Source organism: Syngnathus leptorhynchus, chromosome 3, assembly GCF_054491065.1.
Source record: "Syngnathus leptorhynchus isolate UIUO chromosome 3, UIUO_Slep, whole genome shotgun sequence".
Classification (NCBI taxonomy): domain Eukaryota; kingdom Metazoa; phylum Chordata; class Actinopteri; order Syngnathiformes; family Syngnathidae; genus Syngnathus; species Syngnathus leptorhynchus.
In genome coordinates this window covers 13477489-13504638 of record NC_141197.1, presented here as the reverse complement: position 1 = coordinate 13504638, position 27150 = coordinate 13477489, and the positions used below count along the sequence as shown (strand labels likewise).

Below are 27150 nucleotides of genomic sequence, written 5' to 3'. Positions count from 1 at the left end.
GATGAATAAATAAATAAATAAATAAATAAATAAATAAATAAATAAATAAATAAGAGGAGCAAAAATAGAGCAAGTGTGCATACAGCAGACAATCAGAATATAGCACAAGAGTAGTGCAAGGCAGCCAACGTGGCCCAAAAGGCCAGGACGTTACGCAGTGGCGTTGCACATATCAGTCTTCTATTCAAGAAATTTATCAAACTCTCACTTTTTGCTTCTCAGCAGTCGCTGTCAATTAAGAAGCTTTTTTGTTCAACTTGGGTGCCCGCACGCACGCACATTTTCATACATATTCCATGTTCCCCGCTTGGATTTGAATCAGTCTCCCCAGTGACGTGTAGAAAACAAACTGCGCTTTCTGACTGGCATTAAGGCCAAAAGATGTTTTAACAAAATGAACCAGCTACCTTGAAGCGGCCTTCAAAGCTGCTTGTCTTTCTAGTGGACATCAAAGGGCCACTTGCCTAATTATTAATGACTCATTCCGTAAATATTTTGTGACAGGAAAATCTACAAAGCAGAATTGAAGACATGCTAAAATGAACTATAACAAGATAGTACAAGAATATCACTCGTCCATGTCAAAGAAAAGCATTTTAGCATAAATATAATTGTGTGCATCTTCCAAAAAAATTTACTTGACTATAACTTTCACAAAGATTGAAATAATTGTCATCATCTGTAACTGTAAAGAAAGCAAACAGTGAAATCACTTGAAGTTTGTTCCATCTATTTTCAAATGTTTCATTTATCCTTCTTTCTCACCAGTGGTAAACTGTTCCGACCCCGGGCATGTGGAGAATGGTGTGCGGCAGTCTGGACTACGTTACCCGGAAATCTTCAACTACGGCATAACTGTGGCCATTCACTGCAAACGGGGCTTCTACCTGCTCGGCTCTGCGCTCCTCACTTGCCTACATGACGGACGCTGGGACAGACCAACCCCTCGATGCTTGGGTGAGGCGAGATTAATTCTCATGAAAATAGTTTTACCGTACATTAAAAACACCTTCTTAACTAACACCCACTAAAATTATCACTCTAATTTCTCTTAATGAATATCATGACAAAGGGATAGACGGATGGTTGCTGTAATATTTTTTTTTTCCTTATTTCATTAGTTTTCACTAAACACAGGATAGCATTTTTGATTTACTCCATCAGAGATGTTTTATAAGATCATTTGAATCCTAATTCGAATAACAAATGTTACCATGCCCGAATAAGGGCTACATGATCCAGGTTGTCTGCGATAAACAGCTTTTTGAAGTAACTAAAAGATAGAGAACATGAGTGGGTTCAGAGGAGAGCCTGAAAAGTGATAAATTGTTCCTGTGGGTGTGTGATTCAGTGGAGGACAGCTTTAAAGAAGATTTTGTAAAAGGAGAATGTATCTGTCCTATCGCACAACAGACCCTCAAAGGCCCCTTTCAGACTTGGTTACCGAAGGCTTAAAGTGGCCATTTAAAGTCGTGGGAGTGTATTTTATGTTATGGCATAATGACAAACTTATAATTCATACACTCCCTCCGTCAGCACTCTGTGACGTTTGTGCTGACCTCCCCCAAATTGTTTTCTTTTCTTTTTTTTAGGTGTGTTTTAAGCACAATACTATGCCGGATGGGCACATACTGTTTTTTATGCAGTTGCTGACTTCCCTAAAAATAATAAAAACAATCATTTTATTTTTCAGGCCTTAATAATATGTTTCTCTCCCACAAAAACTTCCAATTCCATGACTTTCAAATTAAGTTAATGTTGCGCTTGCGTTGCTCTCCCAAGTGTTTCATATTGAAAACACATCCAATCATTTTTCCATACTCATCCGTTGGTGACATGAACAAATGTTTTGCATCTTCTATGAATGTAAAAACAGTTGCCACAAATTTCTAATACTTTTGTAAGGAAGTGTACGTGACTGATAAAACAGAGATTAGTCAATCGTAACAGAGGAAGGATATGCTATTTTGAAAGTCCCCAACACTTTACAATGAGGATATGGCGGCACGGATGTAGAAATGAAGAATGGGATGAAGAGGGCAAGGTAGACGTGGAGCGTGGGGCATTAAATTCCAGGAACAAGGTCTTATCAAAAAATTGGGGGGAGAGAAGTGGGTGACAGAAGGGCAAGGAGAGGACGGAGTAATCCAACTTTGGCTTGGTGTCGCTGGACCGATTGTTTGGCAGAAATAGAAAATCGAGGGCAATTTCATATCTGTGTCATCTGGAGAGCTCTGCCGCCTGACCTCTGTGAAATGTCAATTTTTCACAAATTGAAGATGAAAATAGAAGATTTTGTTCTGTGGTGTCCGTCCCATTTCCCATTTCATTTGGAATAAATTATTGGTACTAACATTCTCAGGCAATTTAATGACTGGGCATTACATGCATTTGGTTATGTTAGTTATTGCCACCATGAGCATTGTGTTAGATTAATTTCTTTTTCTGTTGTTTCATGAGACACAAGTTATGTCATGACACAGATTTCTGCCTTCCACGCAGCCATGGAAGGTTTAGTTAAAAAGCACCAAAATTTGAATGACTCCTTGATGTACTCATCTCATGTCATCACATTTGTTATTGTCATTCAATGTCAAAACATTTTAACAAAAGTCTGACTTATTGTGGCAAATCATTCACGTGTGTTGCCGTCACAAATTGTCCGGTGTTTATTCTTCCTACATCGCTTCTGTTTTGCTATTCAGAGTTGTTATGGTCACTCCTTCATTTGGAATGAATAGGATCACAAAAAAGCCACAAAACACTTGATGTGCATCTGGCCTGAAAATTGTGGTTGGATAATAACAACCACCCCAGGTTCCACTCTATTATGATTATCATTCAGTCTTTCCGGACACTTTTTACAATATTTATCTTGTTCCTGCATGTAATACACGCAAATGTAATCATGCAGCAAAGATCACGCTACCACCTTCCCTCACAATCTTCCTTTTTCGCTCCTTCTGACCCACCTGTAGTACTTAATGTTGAAATAGATGCAATCCATATTTGGACCCAATTCACATGTACATTGCTACCCCCCCCCCCCCCCCCCCCCATACCTACCTCCTTTCTCTCATTCAACCTCTCTCAACCATCTTTCTAGCTATTTCCTGTGGTGACCCTGGTGTGCCCCCAAATGCGATCATCCCCGGGACTCACAGCTGGACTTATGGCTCTGTGCTGCAGTACTCCTGCCAGCCAGGAGGGACACTGGTTGGCAATGCTACACGCCAATGTCAAGAGGACGGTAGTTGGAGTGGGGCGCCGCCCTATTGCACTGGTAAGATGGATAAAGTGAAGCAGATTTACCCCCAAGCTGTTGGAATATGGATTTGGTTACAAATATTATTCTAGATACACGCTATAGTCAACAGTCAAGATGTGCAAAGCAGGGTGTTTCTAAATGCACAAGCTTAGTGGGTCACAGCATCTCCCAACAGCAGCTCGATTCAAATCAATGCCAGAAGGGAAATGTGATATATTTTGGATCTGATCAAAGTAGTAAAACAAACTTTATTTCTCAAACAGATAAATAAATAAAAGAGTTGAGAAAGTCCAGAGTGAATTTGCCAGCTCATAGTACTCACAAAATCCAGATTTAATCAAAACAATGAACTGAACAAAATGAATGAATGAAAATTGTGTGTGGGGGGGAAATTACGTGAAGAAAAGTGATCCCCAAAAACAAATAAACTGGAATAAATCTCATTTTAGTGGAGGAAAAAACAGTCCATTAACAATAATACTGGCAGAAATATGAATTTGGTGTATGCCCAAGCTCTCATTCATCCTATATTTTAATATTCAGCTTGTAGCTTGACAAAAAGAAGACACCAGAAACTTTTTGAAAGCATTTGCTAGTTCTTCTTATCTCTATTGAAATCAGATATGACCGGAATGAATAGCAGCAGTCACACCGACATGTTCAAAGCCACCTCTTATTGAGGACTCCAAAGATTATTTTTCAGACTGACTTGTTGATGTCATTCGAAGAAAGGTCGTCAAATAACCTACTTTTGTCGAATACTCCATGTATATTCAAGAAATCTCACATTCCATCTGAGTCTTCCTTCTTCAGGATTCCCAACTGACATCAAAACCAATTACTGAGAAATATTTGAAGAAAACAAAAGATTCAACAATCTTTTGTTGCACAGCAGTAACTTTTACATTTAGAGAAGTGAAAACCATTCATTATCCTGGCTTGGTCTACCTTTTTTGAGGAGGATGAAGGTGAACAAGACGACTCGTGTTGTCAAGTGCGGCTATTATACACACCTCATAACACTACAACTGATCATTTCCGAACCCAGCGTCAACTGTCTCAACAGCCGGAACGCAATAAGCTCACTCGGCTGGCCTCGGACCAGAAGGCTCAGCGGGGTAAAATTCATCCTGCAGCTGGAGAAACCTCATTGAGATGCGAGACGCCTCAATGGGATCTCTTAAAGTCACAAATCCCTACCGGTGGAATTTAAGCTCCTAAAGTTGTGACACGCTCGGTGCTTTCACTGCTGGAACAATTTAGCATAGCCTTAATGCAAACTTATGCTAGATTGCAGGGGCGTTGTTCTGTACTGTATGTGAATGCCTCCGTGTACATGCACCCAAAACTATAAAATCACATACATCATCAATGCATTTTTCCCCCCAACAAAAATATTTTATACTTAACCCTTAAAAGCACTAAAACTAATCAGTCTGGAGTTACATGTTCAAATGAGCACTTATATAACATTTTAAAAAGTCTTAGTATCCTACCACTGGTGAGCCTTTTTTTATAGAACATGCCCACGGGCTTCTTTTACGGTTCTCGGGGTTAACCTGGTGCCTGCGGGCACCACGCTGAGGTTGTATTCATCCCATCGTAGGAAATAGATTTTGAGAGCAGTGAAATGTAGACAAATAGGTCAACATTTGTATTGATGATTTAATGCAAATATAAGAAAAATATAGTGATCTAAGATATACATCCACAGCCACTAAAGTGCAGACATAAAAATTAATTAACAGTTTTGAGGAAATTACACAAAAAAAGAAAAAAATAAGATGTAAAAACAGAAGATTGTTTTTATTTTCGGCTTCACTGTACAATAAATGCAAATGTAGAAATGAACTTTGTGAAAAATCTTTTGTGGAGGGGTGTCAGTCCAGTAATTGTTTTCTTAACAAGGATATTTGGCATACTATGTGACCTAAAATGAACAATTGTGCGGTTTGCCTTTGTGTTGCCTGTGCATTTCTTTCTCCCCATTACATGCAAGTGTGCACCTGCCCAAGCTGTTACTATTAGGAACATTAACTCTAACTATCTCTTCTCACTCAAGGTCTGAGTCCGGGGATGTGCGGGGACACGGGTGTTCCTCCCCACGGTGCCCGTTTAGGCGGAGAAGAGTTTAAAACCAAGAGCCTGCTGCGCTTCAGCTGCGAGGCGGGATACAATCTGATTGGCTCCGCTGAGAGGACGTGCCTGCACAACGGCACCTGGAGTGGAACGCAGCCTGTGTGTCAAGGTGAGAGAGCCCAGCAGCAAGCGTTGACACAGGGGACCCGCAGTGATGCCAAATACTCTCACTCCTCAATTCACACAGAAGGGGGTTTGTTTTAGATCAAAGTTACATTCTTTATTTGCACACAACTCTTCTGAAACCATTCGCTTTGGCAGCTTGACATTTTTGTGGCTCCTGACTAAACTCAGTCATGCGTTTAATTATAGTCACCGAAAATATGTGACTGTGTGGGGCGGTGTAGGCTTTGTGCTGTCATGTGACTACCCAGTTCCATTTGATTGATGAAACGGAGTCAAACCTCACTAATGGCTAACTTGTTTTGTTGAAACAGAGTCACGTGACAGCACCCAAAGTCAAGTGACCAAGTAGTAGTAAAAAGTTGTGCAAGTATTTTTTTTTTTAATTTAATTACGATTATGTAGAATAATGCCATTGTGGTGCTTCACACACAGAAATCCTAAGTTTAGGTTGTCACTTTGAGGCCCATCAAGTCAATAACACATAATGAAAATATTCAATAATTTCCCTTTCAGTCATTGGCCTGCTAAATCATAATTGCTTATAATTCCCTTAGGGTTCCCCTGTTCTTATTAAAGACTTTAATTAAAAATCCACATTACATTCAGTGGTAGCAATCAATAATATCAAATTTTATACAACCCTCGTATGAAATTCTATTAGGGATATGTATGATAAGTAGCTGTGTATGACTCAGAACTTTGTTGATCATGTAGGAAATGTGATTGATCTAGAGACTTAAAGTTTTTAATCACTATGCTTTGACATAATTGAGGAACAAAGGATGTCCTTATTTGCCCTAAAAAGATAACACCACTAAGGATGTCGTTGTAGAAGGAATTGAGCAACATTTGGTGCATTCGACAGTTTTTTGAAATGTTGACCTCTAATATTAGTATAATAAACAATGAAATGTGGATTATAGTATATATGGATTATATTCAACACACCTTCTACCAATGAATGTCATTCATGATTTAAGGTCGTATTTTGAAAATTCTAACCCTGCCTATAAGTGTATCTTATTTTCCACAAACATGTATGCACTTACTCCAACTAGTTTCTAAGCTTGCCCAAGTCTCTGTTTGCGTGACACTAATTCTTTGTGTCTTGTCGGTTTTTCATTACACTAATGGTGGTTAAAAGCTGAATCAGTGGAGGCTGCTTTATCTATCACCGAGACATACAAAGATCCATACACACATCCATCATGTGGACAGACACACAAATGTTGACAACACAACCAAATGCACACTTTCTTCCTTCATTGATGTTTCTCATCAATAGGTGTTTATTTGTTAAAGTCGTCAACTGGCATGTTCTTAATGAGTGTGCTGGGGGCTAGCCATTTCCTCCCTCTTCTTTTTATGTTAGTATGGCTTCATGGAATGACAAAAAAAAAAAAAAAGTTTTCTCATTGAACGCAGAAGGCCTAAATATCCCTTCTTGGGGGGAAAAAATGTTTGATGAGGCAGTTATTAAGCCTGCAGACGGAATGATGGTAATGCCTCCATCACACAGCATGAACTTAGCGAGGATAACAAGCTACAAAGTGTCGTAACAAAAAGCACCAGATTGGTGTAACATCAAATGCAAAGGCATTGTCCAATTTCAAGATCTTTGAAGATACTCTATGGGTTGTCTCCATAATCATTGTTCGTGTTTGTTTGGAACTGCTGGGTGCCCCACTAATCAGATGCAGTAGAGTGTTTTCATCAGACCCAGTTGTAGATGCAAGTGCTCTATCAACAGTTCTGCATTTACAACAAGAAAACTTCCACAAAGTCGAAGGTTGACTAAAAAATTGAGAAATTCTTCACGGTCCAGGGGAAAATACGGAATGAGACCCAACAAGAAAAACACAAAATAAATATCATGTGGATTGGTCACACTGATTAAGCATTCAAATGTGTTCAAACAAATTAATATTTGATGCATGTATAAGTTATGTTTTCTTGAAACATTTTAATTAATTTTAATACTATTGGTGTGTATTTATACCCCAAAAACTAATGACAACATTTTTGGATCAAGCCACTGTATCATCAAAATACACACTTACGTATTCCATCCAAAACAACACACAGGACACAAATATATACAGATGGAAACAACCTCCTTAGTTTGTTTTTGTAGTTGTAGCTCTTTTATTTTGCTTACCTAAATAATAGAAGCATGCAAGTAAAGGCAAGACATGTTTGTTGTCTATACTACATAGCGCATTTCATACATGAGATACCGCAATGTGCTTCACATACAAATACTTTCCTTGACAATGTCAATCAAAATTGAGCATTATTATGGTTGGTACAGCTCTTGTATTGAATTATACGTATGTGATTATGCAGGTTTACTCATGTTGTGGCCAGTGAGCGTGACTGGCTGATGCATACTTGCAGCATATTTTCATTTGGAGCAAAAACAACAAGTAGCAGTTTGAAACCCACTGCGAATGCTACCATTGCGTTTAGCCTGCAGCTCACTGCTGAAATACAGCACTGCCTGCTATTCAATGCTGGGAATCTATCCAGCAACCCCTAATATTTAATAAGCCTCACTACCTCAAGGACATGTTTTTTGTTATTTCCATCTGGCTCCAGCGATAATCTCATTATTGCAAACAATACGCTGGATCGACCTTGAGTGACAGCAAGACAGCCTTTCTCACACTGCCATTAGTAATAAGATTAAAGCATCATTTTGAAATATGCCTTCACTCCTCAGCGGTGTCATGTGGCAACCCTGGCACCCCAGCCCAAGGCAGGATCGTCTTCAGTGACGGCATCACCTTCGGCAGCTCAGTGGCCTACGCGTGCTGGGAAGGGTTCAGAACATCGGGCCTGACCACCAGACACTGCACGACAAATGGGACGTGGACAGGACAACCACCGGACTGCACTGGTAGGGGAAAGAGTGGGACTGAGAAACTGCACCTTGGCTCAATTTGACAGCACTTTGTAGCTGTGACATAGACTCAAAGAGAGAAGAAAATTGGAGACGATGTTTCAGAAACGCAGAATTACAAATTAAAGGTAGGCAGAACTTTAGCATCCGTTATACAATGTGCTCCCACTTCCTGCAGTGATCAGCTGTGGAGATCCAGGGCCGATAGCCAACGGCTTGTACCTGGGACATGATTTCACTTTCAACCACACGGTGACATACTATTGTAACCCGGGTCATCTGATGGATCCACCTGGACCGGGATGCAATGTTTTACACTGCACTAAAGATGGACAGTGGAACCAAACCAAACCCAGCTGTAAAAGTAAGACACAAACACACTATGACAAGGTCTACTTTGACTCGTCTAACTTCGAAAGAAAAATTGAGATGTTTTCCCATTTAATACATACAAGTCTATTTCACATTCAAAATGCAGTGTAAAAAGATTACATTTGCATTTCTGGTTCTGAAACTGTATGCTATTAAGCCTGTATTTCAAACAATTTCTTTCCCACAGTTTTTAATCAGCCAAATTTATCATACTTACATATTTAACATTTAAGCTTCAAAGGTATGAAAATTTATTTTGTGTCAAATATAAATACAGCGTTGATATTGATGTAAAAAAAGTGCAGTAATAAACTCTTGGTAAGATATTTTCTGTGCAGCCTAGTAAATTAAAATAAGACTAGCAAGTCAGCAGGCTGAGACAAAATTAAATTTTGGGACTGAAAATAACAAATTGTTGAGAGCTGCTTTATTTCCAGAGCATCTTTTGTTCTCCACAAGCACAAAGGAAGAAAATAAAAAGGAATGCATTAAACCCAAATGAGCCCAACATTTTACAAGAGTCTATATTTAGAGTTTGGACCTTAGTTTGCAACAACATTCAAAGGAATATTTCCTGAAACTCTCTCCACCATTTCATCCCACAAACACAAAATCTCCAGCTGGCTCTTGGGGTTGCCGGGGCTTTGAACTGAGATGAAAAAGCTAAGAAAGCCAGCAGAGTGGAGATGCACAGAGAGGGGAAACTGAGAAGCAGGAGATACTGTTGGTGATCGAAAATGAGAGAGGGCCTGGAAATTGAAAAAAGGAAAATTAGAGGGAGAGCAGAAGAATGGGCTAGAGGAGAGAGAGCAAAAAGCTCTTCAAACAATTCACAGGGTTTTATTTGATCCCGTTTTGGGGACACCATTTCCTCATACGTGTCCACAAATGGGATAGAGCGCAACCTTGTTATTCAACAGTCCTTTTAATTTCTCCAACCTCCAGCTGTTCCCTTGACAGCACCTTCTAACCCCTCTATAACTGTGTGTGCGTGCATCTCTTTGTGTGCATGTGTGTCTACGCCTCAACAAAACGTCCCCTCAAGGATTAATAAAGAATCTAAAAAAAAAAGTCATTTTGAACGTATGGCCTGACAGCCAAAATCAATCAAGTGAGAGTTTGGAGGAAGAGGAGAAAATGAATACAGTAAGTAAGGGAAGGTCGGGAGAATTAAAGCGATGAAGGGGCGTGGCAAGAAAGGACATTAGATAACTAAGAGAATTGGCCCATGCCGGAGGCCAACTCAATTTCCCATAGAATTTAATGAAAGTGCACCACAATACAAATCACCTTTTTTTTTTTCATGAAAACTGTTCAAGGATGGATTGTGTATAATTCTGCTGACTGGCTAACAAGTATAGTGAAAACCTTAAAAAAAGACACACTTAAACTTCGAGGAAAAAAAAAAAAAACCCTCACTAATGATCTCATGAGCAGACTAATACATTTTCCATGAGAAGAGCCCATCATTTGTTCATGGCACTGACACGTCTTGTGTGACGTGTAACTATAGGCCAAGGGCCTAACACATCCGCGCCTCCAAAAGTGAAATGAGCCGAAGGTGTTACACAATCTGCCAGCAAGTCTGTCATCATTTGAAACTGCATCTTGCCTTGAAACTTGTGATGGGTGACAAAGTTATGTACCACAGAAGACCAACTATCCAGAAACCAGCACCATGGATAGCTCCATTACACGCTGTTGTGTATATGACATCCCTGCGCTTAGTTTTTAATTTAGAACCTCTCAACTGTGATACAGAAACACTCAACACATGTCTTATTGTACTCACTATGCCAACTAAAAAAGTCAAAATGTCACTTGAAGCTTTGTCTGAGCACTGCCATAATGGCAGTAGTTAGACTCTCCAACGAATTTCATTTGAAGTAAGGAAACATACTCAAATTCAAGGAAATAATACAATGTGCTGTAATAAAAACCACCAATGTCCTTGTGTGTGTGTGTGTGTGTGTGGGGGGGGGGGGGGGGGGGCGGGGGACAGAGCCATTTAAAAGACACAACAACAAAGTGAGAGAGGATTGGGGGGGGGGGGTCATTAGGAAACATGAGAGTCAAGGAGGTGAATGAAACAGCAAAAGGAGTGAAGGTGATGTGCCATCAGCGAAGCTGCAATGAGAGCATTGCAGGGAGGCAGGCAAGAGAGGAAGCACATTATGGGAGAAACAAAAGAGGCAAATCAATACCTGCCCCCAAACCTGTAAACACACAAGAGGGTAGGGATTAGCCTATAAAATGTGTTGACTGGCTGAATTATACCAAGGAAGAGATGCCTGAAAGACAAAAGAGCAATAATTCGAGAAGAGCAATGCAAGAGGATTAAAATTCAACAAAAATGGACAGAAGTTACTGTATGGCAGAAAGACCTGCTCGAAGGACTGTAGGGGAATTCAATTAAAATGGGCAGGAGACAAAAGGAGGGCACAAATCACCTGGAGAAAGTCTAACGAAGGACAAAAAAGTCACAAAATGGCAGAGAGTGCTTGAGCAAGCAAGATGAGGCTGAAAACAGTTACGGAGCAGCAATCAGTCAAGTCTGAGAGGGTACTTTATAATACCGTACAGCTAGCTTTGTATTTTCAAAACATGCTGTACTTATGTTGCTCCTAGAATGACAAAGAGCTAGAAAGTAAAAATATTTTGTCCCTGCAAATTAGTAGTCACGATAAATCTCTCATCACGTGCTAGTCAGATTTTACTGATCGATCGTCATTTATTGGATCCATACAAAAAGTCAGGGTTAGGGTTTAAAACTAAGGTTTTAAACTAGGGTTAGGTTTTTAAGTAGAGCAGTCCATCTTCTGATTGGATCTGATTCTTTTTCCCCAAATTCACAAATTGATTTTCAGCTCAGAAATCCTAATCGTGTGCTGCCTAGTGAGGGAAGCAAAACAAGACTCAAGTGGAGAGATGGGAGAGCAGAAGAACTCATTAAAGCAAGCAGGGAGGAACATGCCCATATGTTGTGTGGTCTCTTAGTGTGGCTGGTCGGGCAACAACTGTTGGGATATAGCTTTATAGTCATCCATTGATTCTTGATCTTGCAGTTATTGCATACTGTATATGTGCTAGCTGAGCATGGATGGCTTACATGAGCCATGATTCCAAAGACCACGTCAAAGTGTACATCTGCCTTGAACTAGTTATATTGAGAAATGTGTAGTTGCAAGATGACCAGATTGTATCCCAATGGACTTCGTCAATGTTGTCACATTTTCTTCAGATCATTATGTTTGCCAAGCTCTTTCTATGAAAAATCATTACAAAGTACTCGTTTCACATGATGTTACGCAGGGCAGAGAGATATAGTTGTAATTTGATGGTTGGCCCATTCATACATGCATGTGCACACAATGACACATGTACCCAACTCTCAAAGTGATACACGATAACCATCAGCAATAAAGTCGCCGCAATTCACATCCAACAAGCCGTCAGATGGCTTAACACAAATATGTGCACAGTCAAATCAAAAAAGAAAGAAAAAAAAAGAATTAATGACAATGAATATGATTTGTGTTTCAGTGATCCAATGCGGACCTCCCCCTCAAGTACCAAATGGGGAAGTAGAAGGAACACACTATTCGTGGGGCTCAAGTGTTAGCTACAGTTGTTTCTATGGTTATCAATTGTCTTTGCCGGCTGTGTTGACCTGCGAGGGAAACGGAACATGGACCGGAGATGTTCCACAATGTCTTCGTAAGTCAGCTGGCCTTCACTCATATTATTTGTGAAACGATTCATATTACAGTGCCTTCAAAATCTAACTTGACATCTTTGGTGTGTCCAGCCATGCTTTGTGGCGATCCGGGCTCTCCTGGAGGCGGATTTCGGGAAGGGAGTAGCTTTACTTACCGGTCAGTGGTAAACAATATTGATGATGACTATTACTTTGTTTTATGATCATTACTCTTGGAGGTTATTCATTGGGACAGTGTATCAAGTACAAAGGCCAACTGGGCTTTTATATGGCTGTAAGACGAGAAAGTGTTGCCGCTCTCATCAAAATTGGTTCTTGAGTTTCAAAGTGTAATAAGTGGAGCAGAATGGAACAACTTTACACTTAAAGTGATGTAGGGCAGACTGTATGAAGGATTTTGTTCAACTCATTTGTGTTGTGGGGTGTTTGCCTCCATAGGTCAGAGGTCCGATTCTATTGCCAGACGCCATACTTGTTGGTTGGCTCCGCCTCCAGAGTGTGTCAGGCTGATGGCATTTGGAGTGGCCAACAACCAGCTTGTATAGGTAATGAATGATCACACATGACAAGGAATGTGTCCAAATTTGGATCACCACAGTTTGATGTGATTTTATAGAATATTGTTGCTCGAGTTTGTGAGACATTTTAGCATTTGTATTCCTGAGTCACACAAGCTTGAGACTTTATCTCATCAGTAGATCGTTTTAGGATAATTTTATCAGACAGTAGGCTTTTTTAAGTTTTCTTTTGACAAATCTATATTTTTTTTATAAGTTCACTACCAGTACAAAATGAAAGAAATGTTACCTGTATAATGTAACAAGGGTAAAGGTGCCTGATAGCTCTTGCCATTTCTATGCTATTCTGTGGCTATAAAGATTAGTAAGTGTCCTTCAAAGATGAATGTGAAAAGTCAGTGTTTATGTGTGTGTGCGCTTGTTTAGACCCTGCGTTTAACAACTGTCGTGACCCAGGAACACCAGCTTATGGTATCCCTGTACAAGCCTCCGGCCTTCAGGTCAGGGACGATATCTTAATTCATCATGAACATAAAGTGTACTTTTTACACAGAAAAAAAAAGGTTTTGGTTGGTGACCTTTTTCCCACCCCCCCCACGCTTCTTTAGGTCGGAAGTAAGATTTCATATAAATGCCGTAAGAACTACCACATCTTCGGCTCTACCACAAGAACTTGTTTAGAAAACCTCACCTGGAGTGGAACACAACCTGAATGTATCGGTGAGTTTCCGTAATGGTCTCGTAAAGTCATTTTTCTAAAATATAAAAGCATAAAATTTACTGACTCTCACCCATTATTCAGCCCACTCGTGCCGCCAGCCCGAGACCCCCAGTAATGTGGACATTCGCTCGATGGACCTGCCAACATTGGGCTATACACTTATCTACACCTGTCAAGATGGTTTCTATCTGGCCGGAGGATCCGAACACCGCACATGTAAAAGTGATGGGAGATGGTCAGGAAAACCACCACTGTGTAAAGGTACGAAAATGGCTTTTTGACCTTGACTTTGTGGCAAGAATTTCCACGGAAGATAAAAGGGAAATGTTTAACTTTTTTCCCTTGACATAAGCATCATTTGGAGACAAATTAAATGTACTGTATAGTACAGTAAATGCCACAATATTAAAAACACCATGTACCATTTTGGAAAAACCTCATTGTGTTTATTTCCTTGCCGGTTTTCCTGAAACTGCTCCACTGCAAAATAATGTTATGTTGTTGTACACAAGGTGTTGTTTTGTACTTTCATTCCCATTCGTACAGAAAACTCTCCTAATGACAAATGCCACTGCAAATTGACAAGGCAATCATTCACAAACATAATTTTCACAGTTATCAATCATTTTGCTCTCTTCTCTTGACACACATGAAATTGCTTTCACCCTCAAATCCCCAAATTAACCCACCAAAATTATGTTTACATTGCAGTTGGAGTTAAAGTCAATCCCAAAGGCAGAGGAGAGACGGACATCCAGAAGAACAAAATACGAGGTATCAACAGGGTCACACTGTTGAACACAACCAACAGAACTGTGTTGTGTACTGAACACAACCAACAGAACAGTGTTGTGTACTGGATGGATGGATGGATGGATGGATGGATGGATGGATGGATGGATGGATGGATGGATGGATGGATGGATGGATGGATGGATGGATGGATGGATGGATGGATGGATGGATGGATGGATGGAAGAAAGGACGGGCGGGCGGGCGGGCGGGCGGATTGACGGATTGACGGATTGACGGATGGATATAAAACGATTACAAGTCTTGTTTTTTTTCTTTCCAGTTCCGGTGGACGTGTTCTCCCCCAACTCCGAATGGAGAGGTTTCTACGAATATCTGGGCAAGAGACAGGCCACCGCATTTACAGTGACTGGGTTCAATGCTAGCAGTGGTAGGGTTAATGTCACCTTATTGGAGACCAGTGGAGTGTCGATCAGATTATCAGGTAAACAAAAACATGGTCATTCAGGTTCTCTCTGCATGTTTTGGCCGAAAGAGTAAAATTCTGTTCATCTATGACCCCTGTAGCCAAGAAACAACATTAACACAATCACCAAAATACACAGGCACAGTGTGACATGTTCATACATTATCTGACTCAAATCAAAATAAAATTCTGCTCTCGCATAGCTCCTTGGAAAGCCATTGTTTTTGTGGTAGTGAGATTTAAAAGAAATGACATCATTTATCGTGTCTTTAGAGTAAAGCTGTACGGCAAATCCAACATGAAAAACAAGAGAGGATGTTCAAGGTGTTAATGCTTAAGAGATCCCACATTGATTCACACTCATTATCCGCACTTGACTGACGGGAGGTCGATGCCTGAAAGGAGCAATCGCGGCAGACAGAGCAGTAACAATATGGTTTTCTGTGATATTGCAGAGCCTACAGTCATACTTTTTACTGTATTTAATATATCATATAATATACGGTGTCACTGGTGGCAACTGTAAATCATCAGACAGGTTTCTGACTGTCCAGAAATCCATTGGTCACGGAAGATCAATTTGGACGACATTCAACTCAAACTTGCTACCACCCAACTAAATTGTGTCGTAACATCGGTTGCACCTTTACCAGCGCCTCTTTATCTATCTTCTGAAGGTACTTACAAGTCTGAGGAGAACCATCTTCTACTGAAGGTCTATCAAGTCAAAGGGCCCACAGAGCATTACTACAACAAGTTTAAGAATGACAACTGGGCAATGGATGGATATGTAAGGCAAACCTCTTCTTTTGAAAACTTTGTATCTGTTTTGCTGGAGTAGACGTCATTCACACACATTATTGCATGAATATAACTGTCGCCTTTATCGGGTCTTTGCAAAGTGCATTAAAATTCCAAACATTTTCCTGTCTGTCAGATTATGCAAACTCGTTACAATGGCTTACAATGAAGTCTAATTATCTTTTCTAAGGATGATTTCTATGGTTTACTAAAAGGCTTTTGTTATCATCTTTGTGAACACAAGGACAAGTAAAAAAAAAAAACGTGAAAATGTTACTAAATCAGTTTGTAGTCTACACCATGCGGAAGATCCTTTTTTGTATTAGCCTGTTTGTTAACTAATCTTTCAATATGAATAAGTAAGCCACTATAGATAAGATGTTTCCACACACGAGACTTTTAGAGGTTAACTTTTCTCCCCCAAGACAACTAAAAGTGAAACATTACTACTCACCTCTTGCCTGTCTAATAAAACTTTATTAAGGCCACTGGATGATGATGTTTTATTCTGGTTCATTCAGTCCACTAAAAGTGTTCTATAGTGATTTTATTGAGTAATGCATCGGAGGTAAAAAAAAAGAAAAAGACTCATTGCAAGTGCATGCACCTCATTGCACCTTAAACGTATATTAGCTGGATAGAAACAAATAGTGTTCATGCTATGTTATTTCATGTTGTAAATCTCACAAGGCAATGTGGATTTATAGCAGTGCATTGCAGTGTAATGCCTTTTATGATACAATACGATGTAATGAAGACGACATTATAAAACATTCACCCTCCGGAATGGATAATGTGTCTGTTACCGCTACAGCGGGTTTCCTGATGAGAGTGTTTTTTGTATGTATATTTTTATGCTTTGTGCAGCTGTTACTTCTGATCACACCATAATGTTAACTTTTCTTGATGTTCTTACTTCAGGTGACTGCAGAATCTGACCAGAAAACATTTGTCTACCAAGGGCATATTCACAGTAAAGACTTTGGCAAATTCTATCTGACAAGACAAGGTATGAAATAATGCAGCTGCAGTGGCCTCTTGTTATTTTTTTTATACTTGAGAGTTAATTAACGTTAACGTTTCCGAAATGCAACATCGGCAATACTGTATCGTGAAAAACACTATTCAATTAGCCGTAAATTCAAAGTGTACGTGTCTGTGATGTCAGGCCCTGTAACCATGGCGATAGACCCATCCAATCCTTATACGAACAGCAGCTCTGTGGCAGCAGCCATCTTGGTACCTTTCTTTGCCCTCATCCTGTCGGGATTTGCCTTCTACCTCTACAAGCACAGGTAGGCAACACGTGCGACGTGAACGGAAGAAAGTTGACAAACAGTCGAGAAAACAAATTTTGCAATTGGACTGTAGTTTAACCCAACAGTGAAATGATTAGCAGAGGGCAATGGAAATACAAGTAAACAACATCCTTTAATTAGTGTCAGGCACATCACCTCGTGTATGAATGAATACAAGAGTACAGGCCCAGCATTTTGAAAAGCACAACAGTGCTTACTTTGACTCTCTTATCACTTTTCCTCAGTGCACGATTATTCCCTAAATTGTTTTGTCTAATTCGATAAGTAATTTCATATATTTTCCTGAAATTAGCTCATTCTCTTGCCATATTACAAACACGTCTGTGCAGAGGTCTCTTCAGACTGCTAGTTAATTACTGTGTGTCTGACACAATGATGTTGATGATTGTATAGGCGCTCAATATATAAAACCCTAGTAAGTCAACCAATCATTATAGATATGTATCTACAATGGCTGGATCACATGGAAATGAACTTCAATTTCAACTGATTGTCAGGTTCCAATTATAATTTAATGTCCTGTTACATGACAGTCTCTTGTTTTATCTGACAATATTATTTTTATCTTGCCTTTTTATGAAATAATTGGACTTGTTTCTTTTCCCTCTGTGTGGTGAAACTGTGTTTGTCTTTTTTTTGTTCTTTTGTATTCTATATTTCCTATCTGGAGTGGTATTTTGGATTGCCGTGTTTGTTGTATTTCTTGTGTGGGACCTTATGGCAAACGAGGTTGCATCTCAAGGAGTTTACTTCATAATCAACAATTATAGCCTACTCAATAGGTGGCCGCATGTTTCTTTCTCATTTTCATTGCAAAAGGGAATGCTGCCGGACTTTGCATTCTACAACAGTCATTTGGTTATCCAACATCAAAAATATATTAAATAGTCAAATGAAAAGTTCAATACAACTGAACTGTCCATAAAAAAATATACTGCACTGGACTAGGCAACTCATCTTGAGCACATTAAAAATGCAACTTCTGTTGATCACATTGCTGCATGAAAAATTGAAGCTAAAAAATAAAACAAAAAATAAAATCGTAACAATAAAAAAAAAAAATTCTAATTAAAATATACAGGACAATTTCTCTTCACCCTCATTGTACAAAGTTTTCATCAATGAGCCTATTACTAGTATGAGGTGCTGAAACTACAGTTTAAACGGAAACACATTTTAATTATTCGTTTGTCCGTTAAGAAAGAACCTCACATTCAAGGAATGGAAGTAATAGTTCAAATCACCCATTCAAATTATTCCGGTCTCCGATTACATAAAAAAAGTTGAAGCCACTGTGTCATATTGCCCAGTTTAAACATTACTTCTGTTTACCACCAGAGGTAGCCCACGTATGATTCGTTGTACTTGCGCCAGACTTGAGAATTACTGGCGTTAAACTGCTTAGTTAAGCTGCTCTCGTACTTGTGCCATGTTCTTAGACGTTAAAGTTGATGGTTGTATGCAGGACATTGTCTGCTGACACAGATGACAATGAAAGACCAAAAGACACCTGGGGGCCTGGCGGCAGGTAAGACTGACGCCTGTCAATGACCTGGTTTCCAATGGCAACCAGAGCTCCTCCCGCCGCCACATTCTCCGCTAACCTCACCATCGCTTGTTTACAGTTTGTAGGTTTATTTCATGCTTTGGAGTATGGCTGCACAATGCAGGGAGTATTATTATTGTGATGCAATACAAAAACAAATAAATAAAAATAAATAAAATTCACACACTCTAAATTGGGCGAACATATACAATTCTATTTGCTTTGAAGGAACCAAAGCTGTGCAGCCCTACTGTGTCTGAACAGCAATCATTTGAAGCTAGGAAAAGCAAGTCTTTAATTTCATTGTCATTTCTATGTCAGCATGATGTCATCAGGAACAAATATTGCCGTCGAAAGTTCAAGCAAGTGATTGCTATTGCTTTTTATGTTTTCTTTATGTTAAACAGAAAATGACACTTTTGTCCTGTTTGGTTTGTTATCTACTGTATTTCTTATGCGTCATACGTATACGAGAACAGCATTTGGCTTTGGAAAATTGTTTCGCTGTTTGAATCATCATTAGTTTCAAATTTTCCATTCGATGATAACTGCAATTCGCTAAGATGACAGATGCATTTTATTTGACGGAATGACATATTTAAGGAATTCTATCGTATTCCACTAGCATACATCGGTTAATCGTTGTTCATATAATTATTTTGTTTACAGAACAGCAAAAGCACAATTTAATTACCGGTATGAAAGCTTTTACCTTGTGTCCACTTGTGAATTGTAAATATGAGGAAAATGGGGTACATTATGGTTGCCAAAAATTATGCCAGACCTGTTTTTTCCCCCTAATGTCCTTTTTTTTTTTTTGCCTTACATTCATTTTTGTGCATTTTCAATAGAAATGCTGCTTTTTGGTCATTGGCTTATCATTGCATCAGCTTGAATCTCCGCAAGATGTGTTTGTGATAATCCATGCAACACACCTCACATGGCGGTAATTGCCTTGAGACTCATCTGCCAAAACCTTCAGATTGCCAGTTCATGCCCTGTTTGCTTGCTAACACAATCTTTCCCAACGCCAAGCCAACAGCGACAATATTGTAGCATTACACTATAGTGTTTTATCATTGCATTTTACAACAAAGTGTTTTTAATGAAAGTCTAAGAGTGAGAGAGTGTCCCCTGCAGTTTGTCCTGCTTTGGCCTGTATTCCTGTGCAGACCCTATAATACTGTCAAAGCAATTACATGTGCTGTTTTTCATCCCAGCGATAAAATTAAAGTATTGCACACAGAGCCACAAACAGAAGCTAAAGCAGTGAGTTGAACTACTGCCATGCAGGGGAGTCTTTGTTGTGTGCTTTTTTTGTGTGTGTGTGCACGTTTGTATAGTAATAGGTTTAGCCCATAAGGTGGGCATTGTGGCTCCCTGGGGTTGGATTTTACCAATGCGCGCACACCCACGCATGCACACACAGATACACACACACACACACACACACACACACACACAGACTTAATGAGATCAGAGCCGAAGGGTGTTTCAACTACACAATCCACATTCCATGCAGGCAAAATTATTTATTGCCTCCTGTTAAAGAAAGGAAAAAAAAAACAGAATGATCATTGAAATAATTTGAAGCTGGTAGAATTTATCAAAATACATTCTGAGGCACACAAATTGTGAGTGAATGTCCTTGCAGAAAGTGGAGCGAGTCACACCGGCTCTAAGCTCAAAGAAAGAGAACATTGCACCTTCTGTGAAAGATGAAGGATGCCATTTTCTGGGATGGCTTTTCTACATCTGGTGCAAAGGATCTTCAATCTGTGGAGCGTACAATCATATCTCAATGCTGTCAAGGCATTCTGGAATTATTCTGCTCAGTGTCACACAGTTTCATCTCACCTACATGTTAAGAGTCTTGCATGATGATAGTAGTAGCCCAAAACACTCAGCTAAAAACACGGAAGAATTGCTAAGAGCAAAACACTAGACTATTCTGAAGTGGCCTTCTCTGAGAAGGTGCACACATTTTATTGACAGCTTCAGAAATTGTTGGATTGCCTTGAGAGGTGTGCAACAAAGTTGTTGAGCGTTCTATCACATTTGTCTGGGCCAGTTTGATAAGTGTCTTAATTGTGTTGGACAACAATTCTGAAAATATAGATTTTGTTTTTATCTATTTACTATTATTTTTACTATTTTCTAATTATTTCAGTGACCTCTGTGTTTTTCCCTTAACAGTGATAGTCCAACTGCTTTGTGTCGCCGCTGTAATAAATTATCCTAAATGAGATATTTGTTTGAAATTGAAACTTTTGATTTAGAATACGTGAAGAGCAGATGTGTACTTGGCAGTTCAAATCACTGTACACATCATGTTTTTATTTATCATTTAACATTCTCAAATAATATCTACTATAACAACAATTTCTTTTCTGATTTCCAGAACCCGCCCTAAGGTCCAATTCAATGGCTACGTGGGCCATGAAAGCACCAATGGTCAAGCATCATTCGAAAACCCGATGTACGACACCAACATGAAGCCCACCGAGGCTAAAGCCGTTCGATTCGACACCACGCTCAACACAGTATGCACTGTGGTATAAGTCCACCATATCCGCCGCTACTCCGATCCGTAGCACAGTCCAACCGGGCCGTCCGTGATCTGGTTCAACCATCAGGACGAATGAGCAAACTCATGATTGGCACTCATCATGTGGAGCAATCTGTGCGGCGGCGTGCTCTTCGGCATACCCGACACAGTGATGTGCCTCTGCTCCTACGTCACATGAGCATCTTCCGCCTCAGTCTTTGGTCAAATCAGACGGTGATGTCATTAAAAAGTGAGGTCCGCGGATACGTGTTCAGAGATGAAGGAAAAACAGACAACTCTAAATTTCTGAAGTTTTTTTTTTCCCAACGTCCAATTTAAAGTATGAACTACACCAATGGCCTTCGCGTACCTTTCCTCCCACACTGATAGATGGTTGGCCCAATCTAATTCCACAGCCACACACACACACACACATATGCACAGTGGTAAAAGGGATCCACTGCTGCAGGCCAGACGTGTTTGACTGATGTGAGGTCGGACCCACAGGGGAACCAGTCCTCCCCCTTCCACCTCTTTAGGCTTAAAATCCTAATTAGATGGTTCATACGTCAGCACAAACGGTGCAGGACAAACTTCCCCGGTGGGCATTAGGATGGCTTTGACAGGACTAAACCTGGATTTGAAAGGTAGTTTTTTTTTTTTCTTTTTCCTCCAGAAAATACACAGATTGCTGTGACATTGCCAGATACCCATTGCTAGATTCAGTAAACAGTGTGGCTAAAGTTCCACCAGGCAAATTATTTATATCTTAAAGTGAAGAATACTGTTAGCTGAGATCGTGACTTTATGGTTTTATTTTATTCAAGCAGGACGGCCATGGGAGTTCATTTTAGCGATTGGCGTTACCCTGCATTGCCTTTTTGTCAACAATCAGGCTGAACCTTTAGAATTTTCCAACTCCTCTATACTGCAGTGGTTCACTGCTGCTGTTGTGAAATAAATTCCCACTTAGTGCCCCAAAAAACGTTGCTCTATGAGTGACAGGAATCGGATTAATTTACTACTCGTCCGAATTGTCTTACCACCTATAAACGCAAAAGTCCAACATAGCCAGACTACGATGAGCCAGAAATTGAAATGATTGAGATGCTATACACAATTGTGAGTTTCCCAGAGAGATGTCAAACACAATCAAATAGTCTGAGTGTCATACTTGGACTGGCCAGGAATGCGTGCTTACTGACTGAACAATGGGGGAGACCTGGAGGCAATGAACTGTCAGGTTCATCGACCCAACGTCGTCTTCAAGTCTCTGGTGAGAAGAGAATATCAGCCAAGTGATATTTTGCACCAGTCAGTCACAAAATCAAAAGTGGATGAACACACTAAGAAGACTGAGTGAAATTAGACAAATGGACAGAGGAAGTTCTCTGTTGGGAACGGAAGATGAGGACAGGTTGCTACGGAAACAGAGGCAAATTGTCTCTTCTGGCATTTTTCTTCCGTGAAGATTTTCATGAACAGACTTTTATGTTCAAAACCCAGTGGCCCAATGGGACTTCCCAATCTGCTGCTGCTGGGGAAGCCCCCCCAACTATAAACTTTATATAGACTCTTAAATTGCACAAATTTTGCACTAGTGTGTTTTTCTGACTGGGTTGTGGGGAAAAAAAAGTAATTTTGGGGGTCTGAAATGGGTTTAGAAAATGACTCCTTCAAATTAAGAGAATTTTATTCAGAGCTTCTATCTTAAAAAAAAAAGATTACAGATGGCTAAATACAGGGTTACAGAGTGTTTGTATATACACATTTATATTTCATGCCCGCTGAAGGTGCGAGCACCTGCTTTACCCTGCTTTTTGTTGTTGCCGTGACAACGTTCTAGCCCACCCAGAAAGTTAAGACGAGTTTACCTATGGACCTCCCGTGTTTACCGACACCATGTTGTGTTATTGATCGTCCCTGTTTCTGAAACCTCATACTGAACACTGCTGTTACTCTTAATGCTCACCCAAATAGCACACAGAGATGACATAGAATACAGTCGACTTCATTAAAAGTAGTAGACAGTAGAAGTTTTCAGAAACAAGCAAGTCTTTAAAAAGACGTGTTTAATGCTCCACCACTTCCACTTTCATGCGCCACCCATTTCACATCTTTTAATGCACCCCCCCCCACACACACACACACACACACACGCACACACACACAACTTTAAAGAGCACACAGCCTGTGAGACTTTATCACTTATAGGTGCAATTTATCTAAACAAACAAGCTGTTTATTGCTGTATTTCAGCCTCCAAATCAATACAAGGCAGCGTATCTTTAAAAAGTTGAGTTTTCCAAACAGATTGCGAGAAACAAACTCTGTAACGCTCAATGAATCAGTCAAGTCTCATGCCTAAACTCGCCTCTGGGAGTGATCCAGTTTAGTTCTATTAACGTTCTATCAAAATTCTATCTATTCCTAAGGTGAGTCACATTACTGATACCCCTCACTTTGTCACACAAGCGTAAACAAAAATGTGAAAATATTAAAAACACAGTGATAGAAAAGTGCAGCGCGATAAATAATTTTACAGTAGTGCCTTGAGATACAAATGACCCGACTAAGGAGCCTTGTGAGACATGAGTCATTCAGCCACAATTTCATTTTAATTTGTTTTGCTTTGACTTACAAGCAAAAATTTGAGATGCACGCACTGCAAGGTGTCAATGAGGTCAACTCCCTTTTAACCAATATTCAATTGAATATGCTACAAAGTTAAGACATAACATTTACAGGAATGAACTTGTTTTTTTCACTGCCGCAAACAGAAGCTTGCCTGACATTTGAAATCAAAACGTTATAACGCTATATTTCATGATCCAGCATCATCATCCAAGTGTCTAAAATGATTCGCAAGCTTGTCAAAGATGCTGCGTTGAGTTTTGATGTAATCGTCCTCAGTTTTGGCTTTGCACTGTCTGCAGGCTAGGTTCACACTCTGCATGCAGCGTTCTCACATTAGGGTTGTACTTCAGGCTTTTTTTCTTTAACCTGCATGACTTTGTCAGCATTAACTTTACATTTTGTCGTATTTTTTTTGAATGGAGTCCATCCCCAGTCCATAATAATCTTGAACATTATTGCAGCTGTGGCTCAGGCAGTAGAGTGGGTGGTTTAGAAACCGGGGGGTTGGCGGTTCAATCCCACCTCTGTCACATGTTGTTGTGTCCTTGGGCAAGACACTTCACACACCTTGCCTCCAGGTCGCCATTGTAAATGAGAAAATGTTCTCAATTGGCTTACCTGGTAAAACATTGAATTAAAAAAAGTTAATTAAGAATTTGAGAAAGAAATCAATTACCTCTATTGAAAAACCGTCTGGCATGAGAAGATTATACATTTTGAGCAAAACTGAGGAAACACGTGTATTCGTATTAACGCAAAACAAATCTATATGTAAATCTTAGCAACCTTAAAGTGAATGGCACTGCTGTTGGGATGAAAGCGTGCCACCCACAACAGAACTACTAACAATGCCTCATCACAAAACTGTGGCTTACATTTTTTTCTTTTGATTTTTCATGCTGGCATGCACTCAGTGGCTCCCTGAATTGATCTCATTAAATCATTTGAGATTTTCCACAGAGCCAAAAGGGCATAATGGAGGCAGAAATTAAGAGGCTGCTAGGTTTCCACAGGCATAATAAAAGGTCTATTTTTATCTGCTGATGGCACACGGCTGATCTCCTAGTGCGCCTGATCACAAAAAAAAATGTGGACTCCTGTTTATTCTGCCCTGTAAAAGATTAGAGCTGCGTTGCGAGACGTTACATTTAGGAGCTCGTGCACCCGCAGAATTTGAGGTAAATGCACAGTGAGTGTGTGCGCATCCACAAAGGTTACTCGTACCATAATAGGGTCTCTTGCCTGCAGCGACTATCTGAAGTTTTAAGTTTGTTTTTATCTAGTGAGAACAATTACTAAGCAGCAGATTTTCCTCTCAGCAGCCAGCATTGAGATGTGGTGAAGCACTGAGTTTGATAGATTTATTTTTATTTTTTTTACATCAAACATTTAAATTTCTCACCAATTACTAATCAGATTAGATGTTCCTCGTGTCTTCCTATTCTGAAACTTCTATCTTGGACAAATTTGTCATGTGTTTGAATGTGCTTGCTTCAAATTGATTGACTGTCACCTTGCTTCAATTCATGTAATGGTCGTAATGTAATAACGTTGCTTTGCTTTTTAGTACACATTACAATGATATTGTATTTATTTTTCTTTGTGTGAATTATATTTGAGCCTCTAAACTAGAGTGGGCTAAGTCCATTTTTGCAGCAAAGTGATTGAGTTATTTGCTGCTTTAAATTTTGAGGGATTTGTATTGTCTTGGTGGATTACATACCAATAATTAATTCTTCTAAATGCTTTTTTTTTTTACATAATTGCTGGTTTCCGCAGATTTTAGTCCTCTCCAGACATCCATAATATCTATCAGTGGTTCAAGAAATATGATAAATAACATTCACTTCTACTGGCTTGCAGATGCACAAAAGGCACTGCTTACTTTCTGATTCTTCTTTCAAAAGCTGAAGCTCACTGTCTGAAATGTTTCTGCCCGAGGTGAAGCCTCGTATTGTGAGCGTGTCCATCTTGGAAATGGAATCTGCTTGATTGTTGCACTAATGAATCAGAAATACAATGCAAGATGTTTTCTTCCTTATTTCAGGACTTAAAAATGGCCTTAACCCACTCCAGTTGCAAGTGGCTCATTTATGACACGATTGTTTCAACAAATGTTTTTTAAAACATGGGAGGTCCTTCAGGAAGACGGCAGTGTTCATCTTCATCATCATTTTCTGTCGACTAGCCATCCTTATGTGCCGCTTAACTTGAAGTAGGTGCAACAGAAAAGACATTTTTGTACAGAAATCTATTTTTTATGGAGAGTTTGTTTAAAAAAAATCTACATACATATTATTAAACATGCTGTACTTTTTATGATCAATGATGTAGATTGGCAAACATGTTTATTGAAATAAATCAATGTTTTTGGTATTATGGCCCATATCAAATGATTTTGAGCCAGGATCAATGATCACAATGACTGATGTTGCTCTTACACAGGAACATGCAAACCAAGTGGTAAATATAAATATATGTTGCAATACAATAGCAATGGCATGATAAAGAAGTACAAAGGTCTTGGGCCACCATGAAAATTTGTTGTAGTGACCATATACGAGAATATTGCCCCGTTGATCACAGACCAAGGCTGGATAGTGAAACAAAAATGGAATAAAACAATAATGAGCCCCCAAAAAAGTTTGTTTTAGTTTATGGAAACTAATAAGCAAAGAGAAGGCGATTCAAATGGACGGGGGACTCAAGTGGTCCTATTGTCTCCACAGTTTGAAATCAAATGAAAATGAATAAAAGTATTTAATACATCATAGAGTAAAGTTTTGTTGAAAACGGTGTGGTGAGCCAAGACTTTAAATTTTATTGTCATCAGAATCATGGATGAGTAAACGATGGCTTCTTTACTAATGTGTTCTTGTGTAAGAGTAGCTCAATCCATTTGTAACTACAAACAATAGTTGCAGTCGCAGATTTTCACATTTCATGTTGGCCCAAACAAAAAGCAACCACTGGATTAAATGGTAACAAATGAACACATTATGGAGGCTCCCATTTAATTTAGATTCTGCTGCAATGTTTCAAATCCTCCTTTCCTACATTAATGTCCTCTGATAAATGATCTAAAGTGAGAAATAAATAGTGTGAGGAGTCCTAATGTGTGCAAGCATACCGTTTGTGAATGCCGCCTCTTAACCTGTTGTCAAGGAGACTGACTCACACTATCAGCTATTTTGAAGATATTATTTGAGAATAAAGTTTTTATACAACCACTTAGGCAATGTGTGGTGCCTTGGTCTCACAAGTTTCTGAGGCTGTGTACTGACAGGTGAATAAAAAATAAATAATAAGGTGATGT

The 27150-nt window shown here is 39.5% G+C and overlaps 1 protein-coding gene across 2 annotated transcripts in view; it reads left to right on the top strand.

The window, feature by feature from the left end:
* LOC147059371 (CUB and sushi domain-containing protein 1-like) overlaps nt 1–26932 on the top strand; it is a 280490-nt gene extending 253558 nt beyond the window's left edge. The window contains exons 59-76 of one of the 2 annotated variants that reach the window (XM_085906896.1): nt 769–957; nt 3107–3283; nt 5331–5516; nt 8256–8432; nt 8614–8799; nt 12351–12524; nt 12616–12682; nt 12964–13070; nt 13470–13543; nt 13652–13763; nt 13846–14025; nt 14476–14538; nt 14840–15001; nt 15661–15773; nt 16706–16793; nt 16953–17079; nt 18569–18631; nt 21051–26932. In XM_085906896.1, the coding sequence (XP_085763022.1) occupies nt 769–957; nt 3107–3283; nt 5331–5516; nt 8256–8432; nt 8614–8799; nt 12351–12524; nt 12616–12682; nt 12964–13070; nt 13470–13543; nt 13652–13763; nt 13846–14025; nt 14476–14538; nt 14840–15001; nt 15661–15773; nt 16706–16793; nt 16953–17079; nt 18569–18631; nt 21051–21210 (2405 nt within the window). In that variant the 3' untranslated portion in view covers nt 21211–26932. The remainder of the gene's footprint in view (nt 1–768; nt 958–3106; nt 3284–5330; nt 5517–8255; nt 8433–8613; nt 8800–12350; nt 12525–12615; nt 12683–12963; nt 13071–13469; nt 13544–13651; nt 13764–13845; nt 14026–14475; nt 14539–14839; nt 15002–15660; nt 15774–16705; nt 16794–16952; nt 17080–18568; nt 18632–21050) is intronic. The other variant, XM_085906897.1, reaches the window with a different exon arrangement.
* Nucleotides 26933–27150: the final 218 nt, after the last annotated feature.